The sequence below is a fragment of the Prunus dulcis genome, chromosome 3, assembly GCF_902201215.1.
Source record: "Prunus dulcis chromosome 3, ALMONDv2, whole genome shotgun sequence".
NCBI lineage: Eukaryota > Viridiplantae > Streptophyta > Magnoliopsida > Rosales > Rosaceae > Prunus > Prunus dulcis.
This window is the reverse complement of record NC_047652.1, coordinates 17,883,862-17,904,331: the sequence shown is the minus strand read 5'-3', so window position 1 is coordinate 17,904,331 and position 20,470 is coordinate 17,883,862. Positions and strand designations below refer to the sequence as shown.

The window sequence follows — 20,470 nt, the reverse complement described above, 5'->3', positions numbered from 1 at the left end:
AATGGGTATGCAGATCATTGATTGCAAACTGATCTGGCTCTGAAAAGAGCAATGTTGACAACACATAAGCCTCAGTTGCAATATAAGTTTAATACCTCTTCAGGAAATAAAGCAGGATACTTGGAGAATTCCTTAACCTGAAATCATTGTATCTGCACCAGAGATAGGAAGAAATAGCCAATCAATTAGTTATAAGATCATCAAGTCACAAGAACATTATTATCAAGTTGAGAATAATATATCTCAGAAAACTCAAATGAAGGAACAATCAGAGCTTTGAAGAATACTATACTCAAAAGTTCATTGATGCCACAAGTCCACTCCCAACATTCAAAAACACACAAGCACAAACATCATAGGGAGAGAAAAAGTTGTGTTGTAGTGCCCAATTCCAATACAGGTGCACATAATTACTGGCTGCCAAATCACTTTTCTAATTAAGAGAAAAATAAAGTGAGTAACTCTCCAACAAATTTTCTAAAAAAAATCTTACTGATTCTGCAGTGATCAAAAGTAAAAATATAAATAAATAAAAAATAGTTGGCACAGCACAAGTCCTCTCTCCCCCTCTTCAACTTTGTGTATGGCTACTTTCTGGGGTGGACAGCCTGACACAGTCAGCCATTTCTGCAAAGGAGAAGCGTTTTACAAGGAATCAATGTCACAGGCCCATGGATCTTCTGGGTCACTCTGTTTCTGGTGCTGTCACATGTGGAGACTGAGCACTGAATTTGGGTTTCTACGGAAATTTTGAAATGTGAGACTTTGTGTTGTGAATGGAAACTGGGAATGAGAGTGGTTTGCAGAACTCTTGAAGCTTCAGCCATGGCTATCCAAAGCCAGAGTAAAAAGAAGTGCCTTATCTGAGGTTATTGGTTTGTGGTCGTTTTTGCAGTTATTAAAGGCGCGCTATGACCTTTCTTGTCATGGTCTGAAACCTTGAGACGACACCGTTTTGGTAGACTCAGCTCACTACTAAAAAGCTACAGCATGAATTGGAATATCAAAATCCTATAATCTTTCAATCTTCCAACATGTTGGCTAATGCCAACCTCATCTGCTGCAACTTCTTCTCCACCTTCCCATCTCTTCCTCTCAAAAACCCAACTTTCAGAACTTCATTACAAACCCAAAACCTAAAGGCCAGAATTTCACATTCCAAAACAACCTCAAAAGTTTCAATCTTTTCTGGAACCCACAATGGTAAAACTTCAATCTTTACATTTCAAAAGGGTCCTCTTCAAATTTGTCAGAGTACCTTAAATAGTCAGAAACCAGAAGACCCAGTTCTGAACGAGAGTGCTTCCTTGGAAAGTGAACTTGGTAAGAGTGAAAATGGTGCTGATGGAGGGAGCTGGACAACCTCAGTTTTGCTCTTTGTGTTGTGGGGTGCACTGCTGTACTATGTGTTCAATCTTGCTCCAGACCAGACCCCGGTATTGTAGAATTATGAATTTTTAATATATATATATATATATATATATATATAAGTTCTTTTGTTTAGTATTTCATTTCTTTGCAACTTAATAAGCCAGAATTCGATCTGCTTTGTTGAAGTAGTTGTAGCTAGGAGCAAAGACATTTCATTGCAATTTATGCTTTTGTTGTTGTTCTGCTTATTTTTTTTGTGTTGACTAAATTACCTTTAGAAGGTTTAATTTCTTGTATTGAGAGAATAATGTTCCGATCTGAAATGATTACTTATGTCTAAGACACTATTAAAAGCAACAAGTGAAACTGTTCAAATGTCTAAGACACTATCATGGCTGACTGTCCTTCCTAAGATGAATTAAAGCTTCTGGTTCTCCTTCATTCTGCTGTCCTAAATCGTGAATATGGAAAAACCAATAATCCCTAGCTGGAGTAAATTTTTTATTGAACTATTTCTTTCTTCTAAGTAAACTGGTGTGAGACAGTGAGAGCACGTCCACAAACATTTGAAGTCCCTGTTATTCATTTGATCTTTGCAACGACTACAAAACAAGCTTTTCTATCATCCCACATTTCGTATTCTTAACGGATGGTCCTTTAATATTTTCAGTCACAGGACATGTATTTCTTAAAGAAACTCTTGAATTTGAAGGGAGATGATGGTTTCAGAATGAATGAAGTTCTCGTGTCCGTCTGGTACATAATGGGTTTGTGGCCTTTGGTGTATAGCATGTTGCTGCTTCCAACAGGGAGAAGGTAATGTTATTTTCTTTGCTTCTCATTCAATTCTTTGATGATGTCATGTACTTCTTGTGCCCCCATTTTCCTTTTGTTTTGTGATTAGGATTCTAATTTCTGTTTGTAGTGTATCTGAGATGAATCTTGGATATTTCCACCCTTAATATATTCAGTATTTTCTTGGAGGAATTTCCACCCTTGTATCTGAAGCTGTGGCAATGTTCTTTAAGTTTCCTGTCCATCAATATTTCACAATCGGATTTTATCTGAATTATCCATCCTTTTATTTGTAGCTCAAAAAGCAAAGTTCCTGTCTGGCCTTTCTTGATACTTTCATTCTTTGGTGGGGCTTATGCTCTTCTTCCCTATTTTGTGCTTTGGAGACCACCACCACCTCCTGTTGATGAAAGTGAGCTGACAAAATGGCCTCTCAACTTTCTTGAATCTAAATTAACTGCTTGGGTAAGAAACTTCTCACTTCTTCTTCATGCTTTTATGTTGTTTGTGATATATCAAAAGATTGATTTAAACATGCAGCTGTTATTGTTGCTGTACTAATGATAGCTGAATATAACTGCAGTAACATCGATTTTTCACTTTGTTTTGGAAAATGCAAGTAACTCCATTACACATCAGATATCACTTGCTGCAGGACTGGGCATCGTTATCTATGCAGGTCTAGCCGATGGGGCTGACTGGAAGGAATATTATCAGTACTTCAATGGAAGTAAATTTGTAAGTAACTCAACCATTAACACATATTTCACCGGAATTTCTTTAGTTTCTTATATTTGAAAAGGATGGCTATCATGCAACACATTGAACGTCTGCATTTTCCTATAACTTATGTGCTCAAGTGCTTCTTTTTCATCATTATTAGTTTAATGCAAACATGTAAGACCTCACTAAAATGTCCCACATTTGGGAACTTCATGATGCAGATCCATGTGATGAGCCTTGATTTCACTCTGCTATCTGCATTTGCTCCATTCTGGGTCTATAACGATATGACGTCCCGGAAATGGTGATTGTTTTTATGTTTATATTTCTCCTAAGTTTCTGTTCAGAAGTCCTCTAGCAATGGTTATTGTGGCGCAATATTCACACGCTCTTTTGCAGGTTTGACAAAGGTTTTTGGCTTCTCTTTGTGTCATTGGTGCCACTCATAGGCCCTGCTCTGTATCTTGCCTTACGGCCATCTCTATCAACAGAAGCTAATTCACCGAGCCCTACTGATCCGAAATTGCACCATGAAGAAGATGGATGAAGCTTACTCTACAGGCAAGGAACGTATACAATCATTCAGGAACATTTTTAATGTTATCCCAGTTATACATACCACAATTAGCTTCTCATACAAGTGGAACTCAGATCTTTCTTCTGATGGGAGACTTATTAGATGCTTGAAGCTTGATGTAGCTTAACACATCGAAGAATTAGGATTTTCACATTGCTTTAGATGCATGTTGTAATTACCATTTAAACAACGTAGTTTCTACCAACAATGTCCAAGTTTGAAGGATATGAAACTCATTTCCGTTTTATACTTTTTGTGGTCATTGTAATTAGGCACCAAGAATCTTTTCAGTTATCTTAGGCAGCAGTTGTGCTCTAGCATATTATTCTTCCCAACTATCATGTGAAACATGCTTGCTCCCTCTTTCATGCCATTCAACCGCATCAAACTAAAACTTAGAAGTAGCCGCTTTTTTTTATACAAGCGATATCAGGGTAGGGGGATCGGAACAGATGATTTCAGGTGCAAAAGTAATAGCGTTGAAATTACTGAGATATAGAAAATTTTGGACCAACAAATACCAAAATATATAGCGCAACCTAGGGAAACACATAAACCATTCTTGTTCACGCATACAACTTCTGCAGCTCATTTTTGAACTTGGACTTGATCTGTTCCCTCTTAATCTTCATAGCAGCAGTAACCAATCCAGACTCGGGTGTCCATGGATCGGCTAGCAACTGAATCTTTGCAGGAGTTTCAAACTTGTCCAATTTTGCTGCCTTTGCTACCTGTACAAGATTTTTCATATTTAGATCGGACAAAAAGGCTCTCAACTTTCAGCAATCATCTAGTGGATATTAAGTAAAGATGAACAGACCTTAGAGAGGGATTGCTGAACCTCAGTGACTGTTTCAGCTTTTCCACACAGCTCAGAAAAATCATTGTATTTGATGTCGGCTTCTTGGGCCCACTTCTCGAGGGCCTGACGTGCAGGGACAACTAAAGCTATGCAGTAGTTGTGGGAGGGATCTGCATATGCCATAATATTATCCACGTAATTACTTGATTGTAACGAAGCCTCAACCTGCAAGCAAGGCAGCGACCAATGTAATTAGCATCCCACAGAAAGTTACAGGGTGCTTTGTCTGGCAACATAATTTACCAGAAATAATATATAAATTTTAAACGCACCTTTCCAAGGGAAATGTACTCTCCATGCTGGAGTTTAACGATATCCTTCTTCCTATCTATAATTTCAAGGCATCCATCAGGATGAAACATTCCAATGTCACCCGTATAAAACCAGCGCATGCCCTTCTCATCAACCTGTAGCATGTAATGAGTCACCAATCATCAGTTCAGTGCCCCTATCTAGAGGCTGTGATGAATGAAGATCATGATGAAACACATGCACATACACAGAAAACCGCATACAGGCCCATTAGAGAATTCACCTTATACACCTCATCAGTCTTTTCTTGATTCTTAAAGTAACCAGCAGTTACACTAAATCCCCCTACTACAATCTCCCCACGAGGCATAGGCTTGTCAGATGCCAAGTATCCTCCTTCTTTCCAAGAAACAAGCTGCATCATCAAATAAAAGACAGCTTTAATATTCAACTCTAAATCCTACCTAGTATATCACACACATATACAGCATAAATTCCTGATAAGATGTACAATATCACGTCTTCCTTTGTTCAGTGAAACTTGCAGAAATTGAAACTAAAAGTCAGATATAAACATATATTCTCATACTCATAGGAAGTAGTCAATTAGGACTAATCATCTAAGAATAAAAAGGAAGACAGTACTCTCAGAACAAAAGCTAGAATAACTGAATAATGTGCTGGGCATGACACTCAGATAATATTCTCCTTTTAAAAAATCCTGCTCTGGTCATAAATTTTCAGTAACTTTTTTCCCAGAAAATAAGTAATTTAATATACCTTAATGTAGCCACAAGGAAGGGGTGGGCCAACACGGCCCACTGTTGTGTCATCCCACTCAGAAAATGTAGCTCCAGCAAATGTTTCTGTCAAGCCATATCCTTGCCCAATAGGAGCCCTGTTTAAAAACCATGGCATGCAAAATTAACTACATTTTACACATGATTAGAATCAACAGCACACTTGTGACAATATGAATTGTACAATGATAAACAAATAGGTACAGATACTACTCCCAACACATTACAAGCACATAAGCACTTTCCACCCAGAAAATGCATTTGCCCTAATCAAATAGAGGGCTCACTTCAATTATTGGCATTAATATCTATGAAGAAAAAAAGAGAGGTTATTTGTTCAACTATCTGGTTATCTCAAGATGAGAATGCACTTACCCCATGCAGATATTGATGAACCGCTGTGACTCAGCAGACAATGGAGCACCACCACAAAGCATAAAGCGAATGCGTCCTCCGAGTATTGAGCGTATCTTTGTGAAGACAACGGCATCCCACACCATCCTTTCCAAACCCCAAGCCCCAAACCAGCTTCCTTCTACAGCTGCCAGTCGCCGTCTAAATCCGAAGTTAAAAAGATTCTTTGCTAGCCCACCTTTCTCCTCAACCTACAATACTTCAAAGTGATTAGCCTAGAAAGGATACTAGACCTATATGGTTGAATCACAGATGCTAAACAACCACATACAAGGTGAATAATATCCACTTCACCTTTTTCAGAACTCCATCTCGAACACGATCTAAAATAGCAGGAACTGCTGTCATGATGGTTGGCTTTAAAATAGTTGCATCTCCCTTGGTTCCTTTCTTAATTTTATTTGAATTGTCTGTGAAAGTCAATGCTGAACCATAACCAATTGAACAACCTGCAGCCAGCATCACAGACTGGACAAGCACATCATAATTGCAATTTAATAAATGTAAAGTAGTAATACAACATTTAGTTGAGAATGGTATATGCCAAAAGTTACAAATGACAGAACAACAAAGCTTTGAAGAAAATTATAATAGAAAATACAGGGCCATACGTTCCAACAACATTAGTAACTCTTTCGATTGCCCGTTGTCTAATTTGTGATGCTTCCAAATACCGATCAAGTTCTTCGCGAGTCCTGAAATGATATATAAAGGCTGTAGAAAAAGCCTGAGTAGACTCTTCCCATAATAAATGATAGACTCATGAAAATTCCACCATTGGAACAAATCATGGAAAAGAGATTCTTAATGCTTACCAATACAGAAGTGAATAAGGCTGTCTTGGTAAGGCAGAAATATAGTTGCTCCATCTAGAAGATTCAAGGGAACTTGCTTCACTAATCAGATAGGTTGCAAGAAATGGCCAGTCAGGCACACCATTTTGCTTCAACACCTTACCAGCCTCCCCACAAGTCCACTCCTAACATTTAAAACAAGACAAGCACAACAAACATCGTAGATAGAGAAAAGCATTAGTTTCCAATACATAATCACTGGCAGCCAAATCATTTTATGAAATTGAAATAAAGAAAAGGGCATTTGAGTAACTTTCAGAAAATTTTCCAGAGAAGATCTTACTGAGTCTGCAGTGATAAACAGAGAGGGAGGCACAAAGAGCAGCTTCTCCCCCTTCCTTATATTCTTCAAAGCAACCAGTCCTCTCTCCCCAACTTCCACTTTTTGCAGGGCCATTTTCTGGGGTGGAAGGCCCGAGTCAGTCAGCCATTTCTGCAGGGCAGAAGCGTTTTCCAAAGAATCACTTTCACAGCCCCATGGGATTTTCTGGGGCACTGTGGCTTTGGTGCTGTTACTTGTGGAGACTGTGCACTGAATTGGGTTTCTGCGGAAATTCAATGGGAGTGACTGAAATATGGGACTTCTGTGTTGTGGATGGAAGCTGGGAATGAGAGTGGTCTGCAGAACTCTTGAAGCTTCAGCCATGGCTATCCAAAGCCAGAGAGTAAAATAAGTGCCTTATCTAAGGTTATAAGTGGTTTGGTTTCGTGGTCGTTTATCCAGTCATAAAACGCGCCGTTGTAGTCTTGTCAGTACAGCCGCGCGGCTATACAGTTAAAATATTCAAGTCAATGGCATTCTAAATTCAAGCAAAATCGATGGCATAACTGTAAATTCAAGAAAATAATGGCATAATCGTAAATTCGAGCGAAATAGATGGCATAACTGTAAATTTAAGCAAAACTGATGGTCTAATCTTAAATTTAAGCAAAATCAATGGCACAACTGTAAATTCAAGAAACATCAATGGCATAATCGTAAATTCAAGCAAAATGATGGTGCAATCGTAAATTCAAGAAAAATGTATGGCATAACCGTAAATTCAGGGAAAATAATGGCATAATCGTAATTCAAGAAAAGTTGATGGTGTAACTGTAAATTCAGGGAAAATCAATGGCGTAATCGTAAATTCAAGCAAAGAATGGCATAATCGTAAATTCAAGGAAAATTGATGGCATAACTGTAAATTCGAGCAACATCAATGGCATAACGGTAAATTAAAGCAAACGAATGGCATAATCGTAAATTCAAGAAAAGTCGATGTTATAACTGTAAATTCAGACAAAATAATGGCATAACCGTAAATTCGAGAAAAATCAATTGCATAATCATAAATTCGTGGAAAGCGAATGGCATAATCGTAAATTAAAGTAAAAATAATGGCATAACCGTAAATTCAAGAAAAGTAATGGCATAATCGTAATTCAAGCAAAACTAATGGCATAATCGTAAATTCAAGGAAAGTGAATGGCATTACCGTAAATTGAAGAAAAATCAATGGTATGATCGTAATTCAAGAAAAACTGATGGCATAATCGTAAATTCAAGAAAAGTTGATGGTGTAACTGTAAATTCAGACAAAATCAATGGTGTAACGTAAATTCAAGCAAAATTGATGGCACAATCATAAATTCATGCAAAGTCGATGTTATAACTGTAAATTCAGGCAAAAATCAATGGTTAACCGTAAATTCAAGCAAAATTTAAAGGTTGTTACTTCGGAATTTAAGGATAATCCCAGATGAGGATGTTATTTGAGGATTACTTGGTTGCCTGGCCTTCCTAAAAAGAATTATAGCTGCTGGTAATGCTTCATTCTGCTGTCCTAAATCGTAAACATGTAAAAACCAGTAAACTGCTGTACATTTGTTTTATTATCAGACTATTTCTGTCTTTAACTGTACTGGTGCAAGACTATGAGAGCATGTCCTCTTTAACATTTCATAGTCTTAACATATGGTCTTTTAACTCTTTCTGTCAAGGGACATTTATTTCCTAAAGAAACTCTTCAATCTCAAGGGAGATGATGGTTTTTGAATGAATGGCATACTTGTTTCGGTTGGCCAAAAGTTGATAGCAATTTTCTCTTGGATTTGCACTAATAACCAAATAGGAAAAATTACAGCACAATTAAAACAAGTACTCAAAGATTAAGCTTATTACTAAAATAGTTTGTTAGTCTCTAAATACATAAAAAACCAATCGCAATTAATCAGCTAGAATCAAGAAATTCTCAAGACATAACTTGTGATCCACTTTATTAAACCAAACACATTTCAAATTCTCAAGACATATTTGAGTACTTGTTGAGAAATACATTACAAATATATTATTGAACATCTACAAATAACTTAAACCACCACATATGCAAAATATACTACACAATTGGTACCACGAAACCTCACACAACAACAACATAATATTCTTTCAAGGCTCAAATACTTCCCTTACGGACACACCAAACATGCATATATAACACACAGATACATGGCCTTGAGCTAAGTTCTGCGTCCCCTCCTAGCCCTTGTTCCTCTTGGCTTCCTCCTCCTGCTAAATGTCTCCACAAACCATTCGTGCTTCTCTGTCGTCCATATGTTCCCAGCAATCACTCCAACTATCAGACCACTAACAACTCCTGGCACAACCACGTACCAATCTAGTGCAGTTTGAAATACAGAGTCTTCATCTTCTTCCACGATTGATGGTGGTGGCCGCGTTAAGCTCTCAGAATCTTCACATTTCTTCGGCAGATACTTTCCACACAGACCTGAGTTTCCTTCGTACGAGTCCTCCTGGAATGTATCGAATTGATTGCCAAGTGGTATAGGCCCGGAGAGATGGTTATGGGATACATTAAAATATGCAAGGAAAGTGAGTTGTACCAAATTACTCGGGATCCTTCCTGAGAGCTGGTTCTGGGAGAGATCTAACGATTCGAGAAAAGCCAAGTCCCCTAAAGATGAGGGGATGTGACCAGTGAGAGAGTTGTTGGAAAGGTTCAGCAAAACAAGGCCTCTTAGGTTCCCAACGGGACCTTCTGGAATCTCTCCTTCAAATCTATTACTTGACAGATCTACGAGTGTGAGAAGAGAAGGGGTACTTTCATATTTCAACTCAATACCTTTTCCATTTATTGTCATTGCGTAAGAAGAATAAAAGTATCGTCCACCGACGTCATCCGTATTTACACCAAAATAAGTTTGCTGATTTTCTTCAACAGATTTCATGGAATTCCAAATCTCTAAGTAGTTAGAGGGCAGCATACCTGAGAAACCATTGTTAGATAAGTCAATGATGTGCAACTTTGGGAACTCATGTTTAGTTGCAGGCTTCCCAATTACGCCATGAAATCCATTAGACCGCAAAATGAGAATCCTTAATTCTGGAAGTGCCCCTAACCAAGATGGGAAGATGTCACTCATATGATTGTTTGCAAAATTAAGAACCTCTAACTGAGTACAATTCATCACCCCTCTTGGTAGCTTCCCCTGCAACTGATTATAACTAAAATCAACAATTCTCAGACTAGTTTTGCTTGGACATATTGGAGGAATATATCCATGAAAAAAATTGTTATGCAGGGCCAATAATTCCAAAACAGTAGAGTTACCCAAACATTTTGGAATCATGCCACTGAGGTGGTTGTTGGACAAGTCGAGAAGTTGGAGATAATTGAAGTTGCAGAACAGAGTTGAAATTTCTCCAGTATATGTGTTGTTTCTGACATCATAGAATCTGATTGATTCCGGTGGAATTGGCAGAGGTCCTTGTAACATGTTAAACCCAAGTCTCAGAGCGATCAGATTTGTCCATGGGAGAATGCCTGGATATTGGTCAAATCCTGTCAAAAAGTTCCCATCGAGACGGAGTTCCAACAAAGTTTCAATAGTTGCATTCCAAAACCATTTCGGTATTGGGCCGTGAATATAGTTGCCAGAAAGGTCTAGCTCAGTCAATTCGGATTGATTTTTCAAAAATTTTGGGAACTCTGTTAAGTTGCAGGCGCCCAGTGCTAGAGTTTGAAGCTTTGGAAGAGTAGCACTTAAATCATTTCTGATCTCCACAGATAACATGTTGTAAGATAATAGAAGGCCCTTCAACTTTTTGAGCTTGGAAAACTGATCAAACTCAACCAACCCACTCAAGTTATTACTGGAAAGATAAAGATATTCAAGATTTTTGAGTTGGAAGAGCGACCTAGGAATTGGTCCTTGCAAATTGTTAACGCCAAGGTTTAGACTGGTTAACTGGGTCAACTTCATAAGCCAAGATGGGATTTGACCAGATATTTCATTATCGTACAAGTCTAGAAGTTCAAGTTGTGTCAGGTTAGACACAAAAGATGGGAATTCTCCCTTTATGTTGGTCTCTGTAAGGTCCAAGTGGTAGAGTTTGGTTAGTTTTCCAACCCAAGAAAAAGAAACAGATAGCTTGCCTTTGGAAACGTCATTAAATGAATACATGGAAAGGTAACTGAGTTGGGTAAGGTTTCCGATTGAAGATGGAACATTGGGATGAAAATAACACAAAGAGATGTCCAAAAAATTTAAGGAATGAAGGTTTCCGAGGGAGTTAGGCAGTTGGCCAGAGAAATTCGTGTCGGCAACATCCAATTTCTTGAGGGCATTGCTCCTGTTAAAGTTAGGAAAATAACCGGTGAGGTTTGAATTATGGAGCAGATGGAGAACCTCTAAGTTTGGTAGGTGGAAAATGCCAATTGGGAATTCCCCATTCAACCCACAACCGCCAAGTTGGAGAGATGTGAGAGAAGATGCATTGACCAAGATATCAGGCACAGTGGAGTACATCTCTACCCAATTAAGATGAAGTTGTTTTATGGCGGTCAAGTTCTGAACCAGGCTTCTCATGTTGGCATTGGTCAGTTTCAAAGGGAAACTGTCATCATCAACTTTCTGATAATTGAAAGACAGATCAAGGGTAGACAGCTTCGATAACTTTGAAATTTCTGGTGGAATTTCTCCGGAAAACAAGGAATTTGAAAGGTTGAGATATGTTAGACTCGAAAGATCATCACCGAACCTTGATGGTATTTGAGAGAAATTGAAGTGATTATCTGAGAGGTCAAGCCACTGCAAGTGAACAAGGCGGAAGAGAGTGTTGCTGGAATTGATAGAACCGTAGAGAAAGCTGCTACGGAGATCAAGGCCGACAACATGGCCAAAGTCCTCATCACACTCTACACCATCCCATGAACAACAATTACTCCGATTCCCATCTCCTTCTCGCGTCCAAAATGAAACCTTCGGATAAGCAAGAGGATCTGCAGAAACAGATTTGTTAATTGCAAAGCTTTCCTTGAACTGCAGCAAGGCTGAGCACTCATCAACCTGGCCAAGTGCCTGATTCTGTACAGGTGAAAAACAGTGAGTGGCATTGAGTAATAGCAAAATAAAACTACATACAGAAATAAACTTCGACCACCACGATTCCATTCCCACCGCAACTTTGTTTTCTGATTATGTATGCTTAATTATGGCTCTCACACAATTAAGGGTGGAGAAATTATAAGCTCCTTTTATAGACACAGCTCATGCAAAATAACCAAGGAAAATGGGGATGCTTGATGATCGGTGATGAAGCCAAATCAATCACTTCAAGACTTTTAAAGTCAAGTCGTCTGCAGGTTTGATATTTATTTTGCTGGAAGCATTGTTCCACAGAGTCTTTTGCATGTAACCACAAACATTGCTGTCAAACTATAATTATTAAAAGTAGTGACATAATCGAACATGATCGCTTTGAACATAATTTGTGAACCCAAATGTGTTGCTGAGGAGAGGAGGGCATTTCCCTCCTCCACTCTCCTTTTATTTCCATTTTATTTTTTGGGAAATAGCCCTAAATGCCACCATTTTTATAATTGTAACTGAAAATACCACCCTTTTTTAAAAAATTTGGAACTATAACCTATAAATAGATTTTTATTGTCCCCTTATTGCACACATATCACTTTTGCTGAAATTTTATTGTCTCTGTTTTGCTGAAGTTCTCTCTCGCCTCTGTCTCTTCGCTGCCCTCTGTTTCTCTTCACTCTCCGGTGGGTTTGCTCCGAATCTGTGGTCCTTCAGCTCTCAGTCTCTCCTCACTCAGCTCCGACTGTCTCTTCTCTCTTCCTCTCCCAGCGACAGGTACTGTTCATCGGCATTTTCTTACAGTTTAAGGGTTTCTCTGAAGTTGGTTTAGGGTTTATGCATTTCTCTGAAATTGGTTGAGGGGTTTGTTCGAAATTGGTTGAAGGTTTAGGGGTTTCGCTGAAATTAGTTTAGGGGTTTGTTCGAAATTGGTTGAAGGTTTAGGGGTTTCTCTGAAATTGGTTTAAGGGTTTCATCGAAATTGTTTTAGGGGTTTGTCTGAAATGATCTTAGTATGATGATTCCTTGTTTCAAACAATGAATGGGTTTGTTCTTTGTGGACTGATGCTTGCTGTTGGTTGCTGTTGCTATTGCTGTCGTATTGTGTTTTTTTGCTAGTGTATTGCTAATGTAGTGATGTTGTGTTGGCATTTTAGTGCAGTTGTATTTTTAGTTTTAGTATGGTTTTATTATGGTTTTTGTAGCAGTTATTGATTGGTATTTGGTGGCTTAGTATGAGTCTTTATGACCATTGCATTTAACCTTCTTACAAGTCTAATTGGTATCTATTTTGTTTGTTGAAGATGATATCTAAAGTGTAAGACAATTAACCTGTGTATATCATTTTGAACTTGTAAACTCCCAACCATATCATACTTTTTGTTTGAGAATAATGCTTGTTAATTAGACATATTTTTGTATAACTTTGTTTACTAAGTTTAGGGCTTGCATATTGGATATGGATGAGTTTTGTTTAGAACCATATGTGGTGTAATATGAGTTGTTTAAAAGTTTGCTGTTTTGTGCTTGATCATTGTGTGCTTAAAAGAAAGCGGGAAATGAGTGAAGATGGGAACCTACCACCAGCAGCTGTGGTTTAGAGAAATGGGGACATTGATTTTGCTATAAGCTAACTGTTTAAGCTTTTGCTTTTGTTGTTTGTGTATGGATACTTAGAGAACTCTGTTTCTGAGGAGAACTTATAATTTTGTAATTGTACATGTCTTACAAACATTTTATACCGTTTTGATGGTTTATTTATGAATTTATCTTTGATTTTTTGTTAAGAAAAAACTGAAGGGATGGTGCCAATTTCTTTCATTTTCTTACATTTGAAAGGAGGGCCATAGTAGAGTCAGTATTGTGGTTGCCACTAATTCATAGGATGTTCCATTACATTATACCTTGAAGTGAATAAATTGTTTCCCGATATCTTGTTGTTTTTTAAACTCTTTCTAGTCAGATAGATTTATATCGTTACTCCTGAATTGTTGTCAATTAGGCTTGTGCTACCGCACATTCCCATTCTAGCTGAAGCTGTCTCATGATTAGATGGTGTGATTATATGGTGTGTTGAGATGTGTGTTTAGATATTATATTATGCAGGAGTGGTAGAGTACTGGGTGTGTTGAAACTTGGCTTTGAGCCATTAAATTAGGAGGTCAGTTGTAAATAGCTGGGGTTTTGTTTATGATATGTATTTTTTGAATTTTTTTCACTTCATATCCTATAATAGGCTGTTCATAAGTGGTGATTGTTTATTGCTTGTTATTGTGTAGATTGCAACCGACTGAAATTCTGTTTATAATATTGGCATGCAGGGAAATATGGTTGGTGAAATGAAGTTGATGATTGCGGAGGAACAAAAATTCCAAGGGAAAGCATTGTCGTTATCCCATACGAAGACGGCAATCACTACGATCAAGGAGAAATTCACTGAACAACAGCTGCAAATGTTTGAACAGAGTTGTTTTGGTCATCTCCTAGGGATTGAGGACCTCAAGTGGACTTCTCCGATTGTCCACGGGTTGCTGCTCAGGAAAGCTGATCCCAAGACAGTTTCCCAACTGAACGGGATCAAATTCATTGTTGGCAAGAAGGTCATCCAATTCACGGCGCAGCAATTTTGCATCGTGACAGGGCTAAGGTTTTGAAACCTTCCCTTTATTCCGATTCCCACGAATGAGAACTGCTCATTGAAACGGAAGTACTTTGCCAACGATAAAGCTGTGAACCTGTTGGAATTAGAAAAGTCCTTCCTCGATTGCGATGATGTGGACGATGTATTCAAGCTTGGATTCTTATACTTTGCTGTCTTTGTGCTGTTGGGCAGCGAAAAACATGTCCACATTGACATGCGATATTTGAAGTTGGCGGAAGACCTTGAAGACTTTGGGAAGTATCCATGGGGTGCTGTGTGTTATGCGAAGACAAATGCGTCACCGCTGAGGGCACTTTGTGCAGATTACCAGCGAGTGAAAGTGCCCACAAAAACTGCCAAAACAAAAAAATCTGGAAAGAAACCAACAACAACGGCAACCGGTAGACCAAGAGAGTACCACCTCAAAGGTTTTCCCTATGCACTTCAGGTGAGCAAATGTCCATTGATGTTGAAGTTAAATTGCATTTGTTTACAATGACTGACCTTTTATTCCTGAAACCAGATTTGGGCGTATGAGGTGTTTCCAGCGTTGGCTGCACTACATTTGGTGGTGCACGAAGAAAATGCGAACATCCCTCGTTTACTACATTGGAGGAGCAATAGTTCGCCGCGTTTTTATGAGCTAATGAGCCAAGTATTCGAGAACCGTGAGGTTAGTTCAGTTTTTAATGATAATGTTCGGGATATGAAAATATAATATAATTACTTTACTGATATGTATATTGTATGTGTAAATTGCAGGTTGATGTGCAGCTTCTCCGCCCATCTGTGATGGACAAGCAGCAGCCGTATTGGACTTGGGGTGACAGGGCTGACGACAGTGAAGAACTTGTTGACTTGTTGGGCGATGACGCTGAACAACAAACCGGCACTTCTGCCTCTGTAGAAGAAAAAGAGAAGGACATTGACGAAACTGCAACCCTTCCGTCGTCTTCTAAGGCAAGCATTACATTTTTTCGAAGATATACGTCATATTACAATAGGAAAATAACTGCTGTATAGTTGCAATATTTTGTGGCCTGCATAGTAACACATGCATTATAACTTAGTGCAGGGTACAGTCGCGGCCAGAGAGTTACGCACTTTGAAGCGTGACTTTCAAAGGACAAAGGATGAATTGGCCAAAGTTTCCCTATCAAATCGAGCACTTTGCGACAGAGTGCATCAGTTGGAAGACAAGGTACGGAAGGAGTCAATGAAAGCTGAAAAAGAGTTTGAAAAAAATACAAAGTGTGTGGAGGATTTCCGCAACACCCTGGCTTCAATGGAGCATTATTTTAAGTTGGAGATAGAGCAGCTGAAAAAACAAAATGGTGGGGTGAATGAAGCTGGGGAAGGACATGAGGACCTCGGTAGTCCTCATATGAATGAAGGAGGCAACAATGACTTGTCACCATTACATGCCTATGTAAGTCCGCCTACAGAACCGGCAGTAATGGAAACACAAGTCCCCGGTGATGGAGCCGAACCTTCCGCAGCCATGGTAGTTGAAGAGGCAAAAATGGCCGCTTCAGTTCCTCACTCAGAAGTGCATGAAGTAGCTGACCTGGCAAAATCCGATGAGCTGCCTACCCCGGAAGATGTTGCTGGGTGTGACGAAATCTGCCAAAGAGTCATGAAGCTGTTAGAAGATTGGAAAATCACTAAGAGTATGCCATCGGGAGGTTTGATGAATCCTCCAAGTCTACCCACAGTTACTATGGCTGGTGATGAAGAAGGTAGTTCAAGTGTTGAAAAAAAAGAAGTGGAAGGTAAAGGGAGCAGACAGAAGCGCCCGGCGCAGACATTGTTGAGCCCATTTACAGATCCTTTGAGGAAGAAGAGGACGATGACTGTGTCGGCTGCGCCTGCAACCCCGCCATGTTTTGATCCATCCAAATCCTTGCCCATTGAAGATGTGAAGGCAGTACTACAGTTTTGCAGTGCCTCGAAAAGCGATATCAGATTACGATTCTTGACCTTTCAATTCCAATATTCATCCTATTCTACTATGTAGTCATACACTAATGAGAGAATGCAGAGTTTGCTTTAATATACATGTGTATTTTTTTCATCAACAAAGTCATATTTATGACATGACTACACAAGTAACCGCTGCAAGTTTGCCTTTTGTAGTGCGGAGGTGCAGCTGGAATCATTTTCAGTGGGCGCTGATTTTTTCTACCGACTTGTCGATGAAACCGAATGGATGAGCTCAAGGGTAACGATACACAAAGCTGTACTTTATTACGATAATTCAATTGTTTTCTCACCTTTTTTAAGTGTAGAGTTGTATGAAATTGTGCTAATATTATATGTGTCAACTTTCAGCACCTGGACATGGCAACCTTTCTTATCCGCAAAAAGCAACTATCTCATCCGTTGGTTTTTGGAACGGACTGGACAACGGCAGATTGTTGCTTGCAGGTAAACATGTAACCATTGTGCAGCAATTTGTGCTTCATTTGTTGTCGGTTGTGCTTTTCTAATATGCCTTCATTTAAATTTGTGCAGCAATTTCTAGAGCCGTTCAAACCGACGGCCAGGAAACGTGGATCGAAGAAGGCTGCTGGTTCAAACACCGTTGACCTTCCAGCCAGTAAGGTGAAGAATTTACATCACTTTGTGCGTGGTACGTGGCAACACGGCTATGCCCAAGCTTGGACAAAAGTCCGGAAGGTGTATTTTCCATATAATCTGAAAGGGTCTCATTGGGTTGCAATCGAACTTGATTTCGTAAGACATACTGCAACCCTGTATGACTCCTATATTGATTATACGAAACGTTCAAAGCTGGTTACGCTTCTGCACCCTATTAGCGATACGCTGGCACGAGTGCTGTTCGATATGCACTTTTATGATGATTCTGAGGTTGAAGAGGTGAAGCAAAAGGGGCTGATGATGTCGATGTATACGCCATTCTCAGTGTGCAGCATTGCAGATGTGCCACAACAACGAGATGGGTAACGTTTGTGAATTTTGTGATGTTTATCCAAATTTGACATAACTGCAGTTCTAATTTCCCAACTAATTGGCCTCACAGTGCGTCTTGCGGAATCTTGACCGTCAAATTCATCGAGCATCTCAGTGCTGGGATGTCGATAGATAAAGTTGACCCTTTGAAGATCAAATATTACCGACTCAAGCTTGCAATTGAGGGTTTAAGGGGGGAGGCATATTTATGAGGTAAATTTCTTCATGTCCGTGAATTGCACTTGACGCTACCACAATAGTAGGGGTGGACCTTGGCCAAGGTCTGCGGGAATGGATATTAAAAAGTACATAAAGGTTGAGAAGGTTCCTGGTGGCCAGTCGGAAGATTCAGTGGTTCGCAAAGGAGTAATGATTAACAAAGATGTTATTGCACCTGGAAAAATGAGAAGAAAGATTTTCAACCAACGCATCATTCTTCTTGATTGGCCTCTCGAATTTAAGAAAGGCGAGAACCAAACAAATGCTGAGTTGCTTAAAGAAGAAGATTGGGGAGTCCTGCTACAATTGGAAGAAGAATACATCAAGAGGCTATGTGTGCAAATATTGAAGTTTAAACCAGATGTGGTTATCACAGAAAAGGGGCTTAGTGACTTGGCATGCCATTATTTTAGCAAGGCCGGCGTCAGTGGAATGAGGAGGTTGTGGAAAACACATAATAACCGAATTGCCAAGGCTTGTGGGGCGTAATTGTTAACAGACCAGATGAATTGCAACAGTCTGATGTTGGTACAGGCGGTGGGATATTTGAGGTTAAGAAAATTGGTGATGAGTTTTTTGCATTCATTGTTGATTGCAAAGAGCCTAAAGCATGTACTGTACTCTTGAGAGGTCCTAGTAAGGATCTGTGAAATGAAGTGGAAAGGAATTTGCAGGTATAATGGTTTTACTTCTTTGTCCCCATTACGTAGAATAAATATATTATGCAGAAATGTCTTATTTACTCCCTTATATCTGGTCATAGGATGCCATGTCTGTAGCAAGAAACATCCTCAAGAATCCGAAACTTGGGCCTGCTGGTGGTGCTACACAGTTAACTGTATCTGCTACATTGAAGCAAAAGAGTTCATCTGTGGAAGGTATAGAAAAGGTAAAAGCTCCTTTCCTCATCCAAAAGTTTGGTATTTCTTGTGTAAAACTCGTCCAAGAATAACTCCTTGTGGAAGTAGAAATCTAAATTATGTGAATAAACTGGCTGTCACTTCAATTCACATGCTCGTTGACATACTTTAGATTAAGAATTAGTTGTGGTTTCACTTTACATGCATTTTATTGGAGTTTTATGGCTACACGTGTTTTTATGGTAAAACAGTGGCCGTATGAAGCTGCTGGTATAGCTTTTGAGGCTATACCACGTACTTTGGCTCAGAATTGCGGGGTGAATGTGATTAGAACAATGACGGCGCTGCAGGGAAAGGTTTGAATCTGTTTTGTATGGCTTTGTTCAGTTTTGTTATGATTTGTCATTTCTATATACGTTCTGATGCATCATTATTATTTTGGTCAGAATATGATGCATCATTTAGATCCTAACCACAATTTTTTTTCCATAGCATGCAAATGGTGAAAAATCATGGATTGGCATTGATGGTAACACTGGTGTGATAACTGATGTGAAAGAGAAAAAGATAGGTGGATATCTTTTTGGCTTACTATTGTTGCTCTCTTTTATTTCCTTCGCTATCTCAATATTCAAATTTGTTGGGTGATTTATATTTGCTGAAAGCTCTGAAATAGGACTTTTAATGTAGTATTGTTCTCAAATGTATCCATTATATGTCCCTTTATTGATATGGCATAAGTGTCAATCTTCTGGTTTATATTGTCGATTTGCTTCAGTGGTAGTTCTAGTTTAGAGCTTCTCCCAATATATTTCGACAGCACTCATGTGAGGGGAAGTGCTGTTGTCGTGGTTATTACAAAATTTCCCAATAAATTTATTTTGTTGGTAAGGCTGTTCATTTTGAGGAATTATGATGTCAGATATGGGATGCCTACAACGTGAAGGCCCAGAGTTTTAAAACGGCCATAGAAGCTGCTTGCCTACTTCTCAGAATCGATGACATTGTGAGTGGGATGAAGAAGAAGCAGCCTCCTGGTGCCAAAGCTCCTTCCAAGCCTCAAGTTGAGACAGAAGGCTATGCAGATAATGAGCAAATAATTCCGGAGTGCTTATCGAGAGCACGTGGTTATCTCAGTTTGAATGAAGTTTTGCTTTAAAGAAGAAAAAAAGGAGCATTATAAGTTTGATGAGGATATTTTTTAGGTTTGTAATGTCACCTTAACTTGGTAGTGTGTGTTTTGTCCCTCTTCTTTCTTTCTCATTCGACGAGGGGTGGGAAAGAAGAGAAGTCTTCTTATTGGAGAATGCTAATGTTAGTTTCACATGTCATCTGTGTATCGAACACAATTTCTTTGTTCAACTGCGTGGATTGGCACAGTGGAGCTTATTTCTACCATTCTTCTGAATGATTGTTAACAGTCCAAACTTAGTTATGGACACAAATATGTACTTTTCTAAAAGTAAGAAAACAAAAAGTTTTTCATGGCCAAGCATCAATTTTAATAAGCCAGTGTGGCACCTAAAACACACAACGTACGGCACTGTACACAAACTTGTGGAGGAAAGGATTCATATTGAGCATCTATTTTATCCACTTAGGGAGAGTAAGAATTGATCTTGTCACTCCCATATTCAGCCAATATGCCACGTATTGATTCAAAGCAGAGCTTAAAAATGAAACGAAAGCAGATAAAAAAACCTAGACACGGCCAGCTGATGCAACTGAAATTGGCAAATAGCAAAGATGACATGAA

The 20,470-nt window shown here is 39.0% G+C and overlaps 3 protein-coding genes and 1 pseudogene across 3 annotated transcripts; 2 read left to right on the top strand and 2 right to left on the bottom strand.

Annotated features, from left to right (window-relative positions):
- Positions 1 to 956: 956 nt before the first annotated feature.
- On the top strand, positions 957 to 3,713 carry LOC117622080. The gene is made up of 6 exons (XM_034352612.1): positions 957 to 1,436; positions 2,042 to 2,187; positions 2,463 to 2,631; positions 2,806 to 2,904; positions 3,111 to 3,193; positions 3,289 to 3,713. Exons 1-6 carry the CDS (start codon positions 1,035 to 1,037, stop codon positions 3,434 to 3,436), a joined length of 1,047 nt encoding a protein of 348 aa, XP_034208503.1. The 5' UTR covers positions 957 to 1,034; the 3' UTR covers positions 3,437 to 3,713.
- A 142-nt stretch (positions 3,714 to 3,855) lies between these two features.
- LOC117622081 (long chain acyl-CoA synthetase 8-like) lies at positions 3,856 to 7,317 on the bottom strand. Its single transcript, XM_034352613.1, has 10 exons — positions 6,932 to 7,317; positions 6,610 to 6,773; positions 6,406 to 6,508; positions 6,089 to 6,243; positions 5,756 to 5,985; positions 5,361 to 5,478; positions 4,864 to 4,995; positions 4,601 to 4,735; positions 4,287 to 4,493; positions 3,856 to 4,197 (listed from the first exon to the last, which is right to left on the bottom strand). Exons 2-10 carry the CDS (start codon positions 6,661 to 6,663, stop codon positions 4,033 to 4,035), a joined length of 1,299 nt encoding a protein of 432 aa, XP_034208504.1. The 5' UTR covers positions 6,664 to 6,773; positions 6,932 to 7,317; the 3' UTR covers positions 3,856 to 4,032.
- Positions 7,318 to 9,147: 1,830 nt separating this feature from the next.
- Positions 9,148 to 12,102, bottom strand: LOC117621907 (receptor-like protein 7). Its single transcript, XM_034352436.1, has one exon. The coding sequence runs from the start codon at positions 12,100 to 12,102 to the stop codon at positions 9,148 to 9,150; it is 2,955 nt and encodes a 984-aa protein (XP_034208327.1).
- A 5,768-nt stretch (positions 12,103 to 17,870) lies between these two features.
- On the top strand, positions 17,871 to 20,049 carry LOC117621906 (annotated as a pseudogene).
- The last annotated feature ends 421 nt before the right edge of the window (positions 20,050 to 20,470 follow it).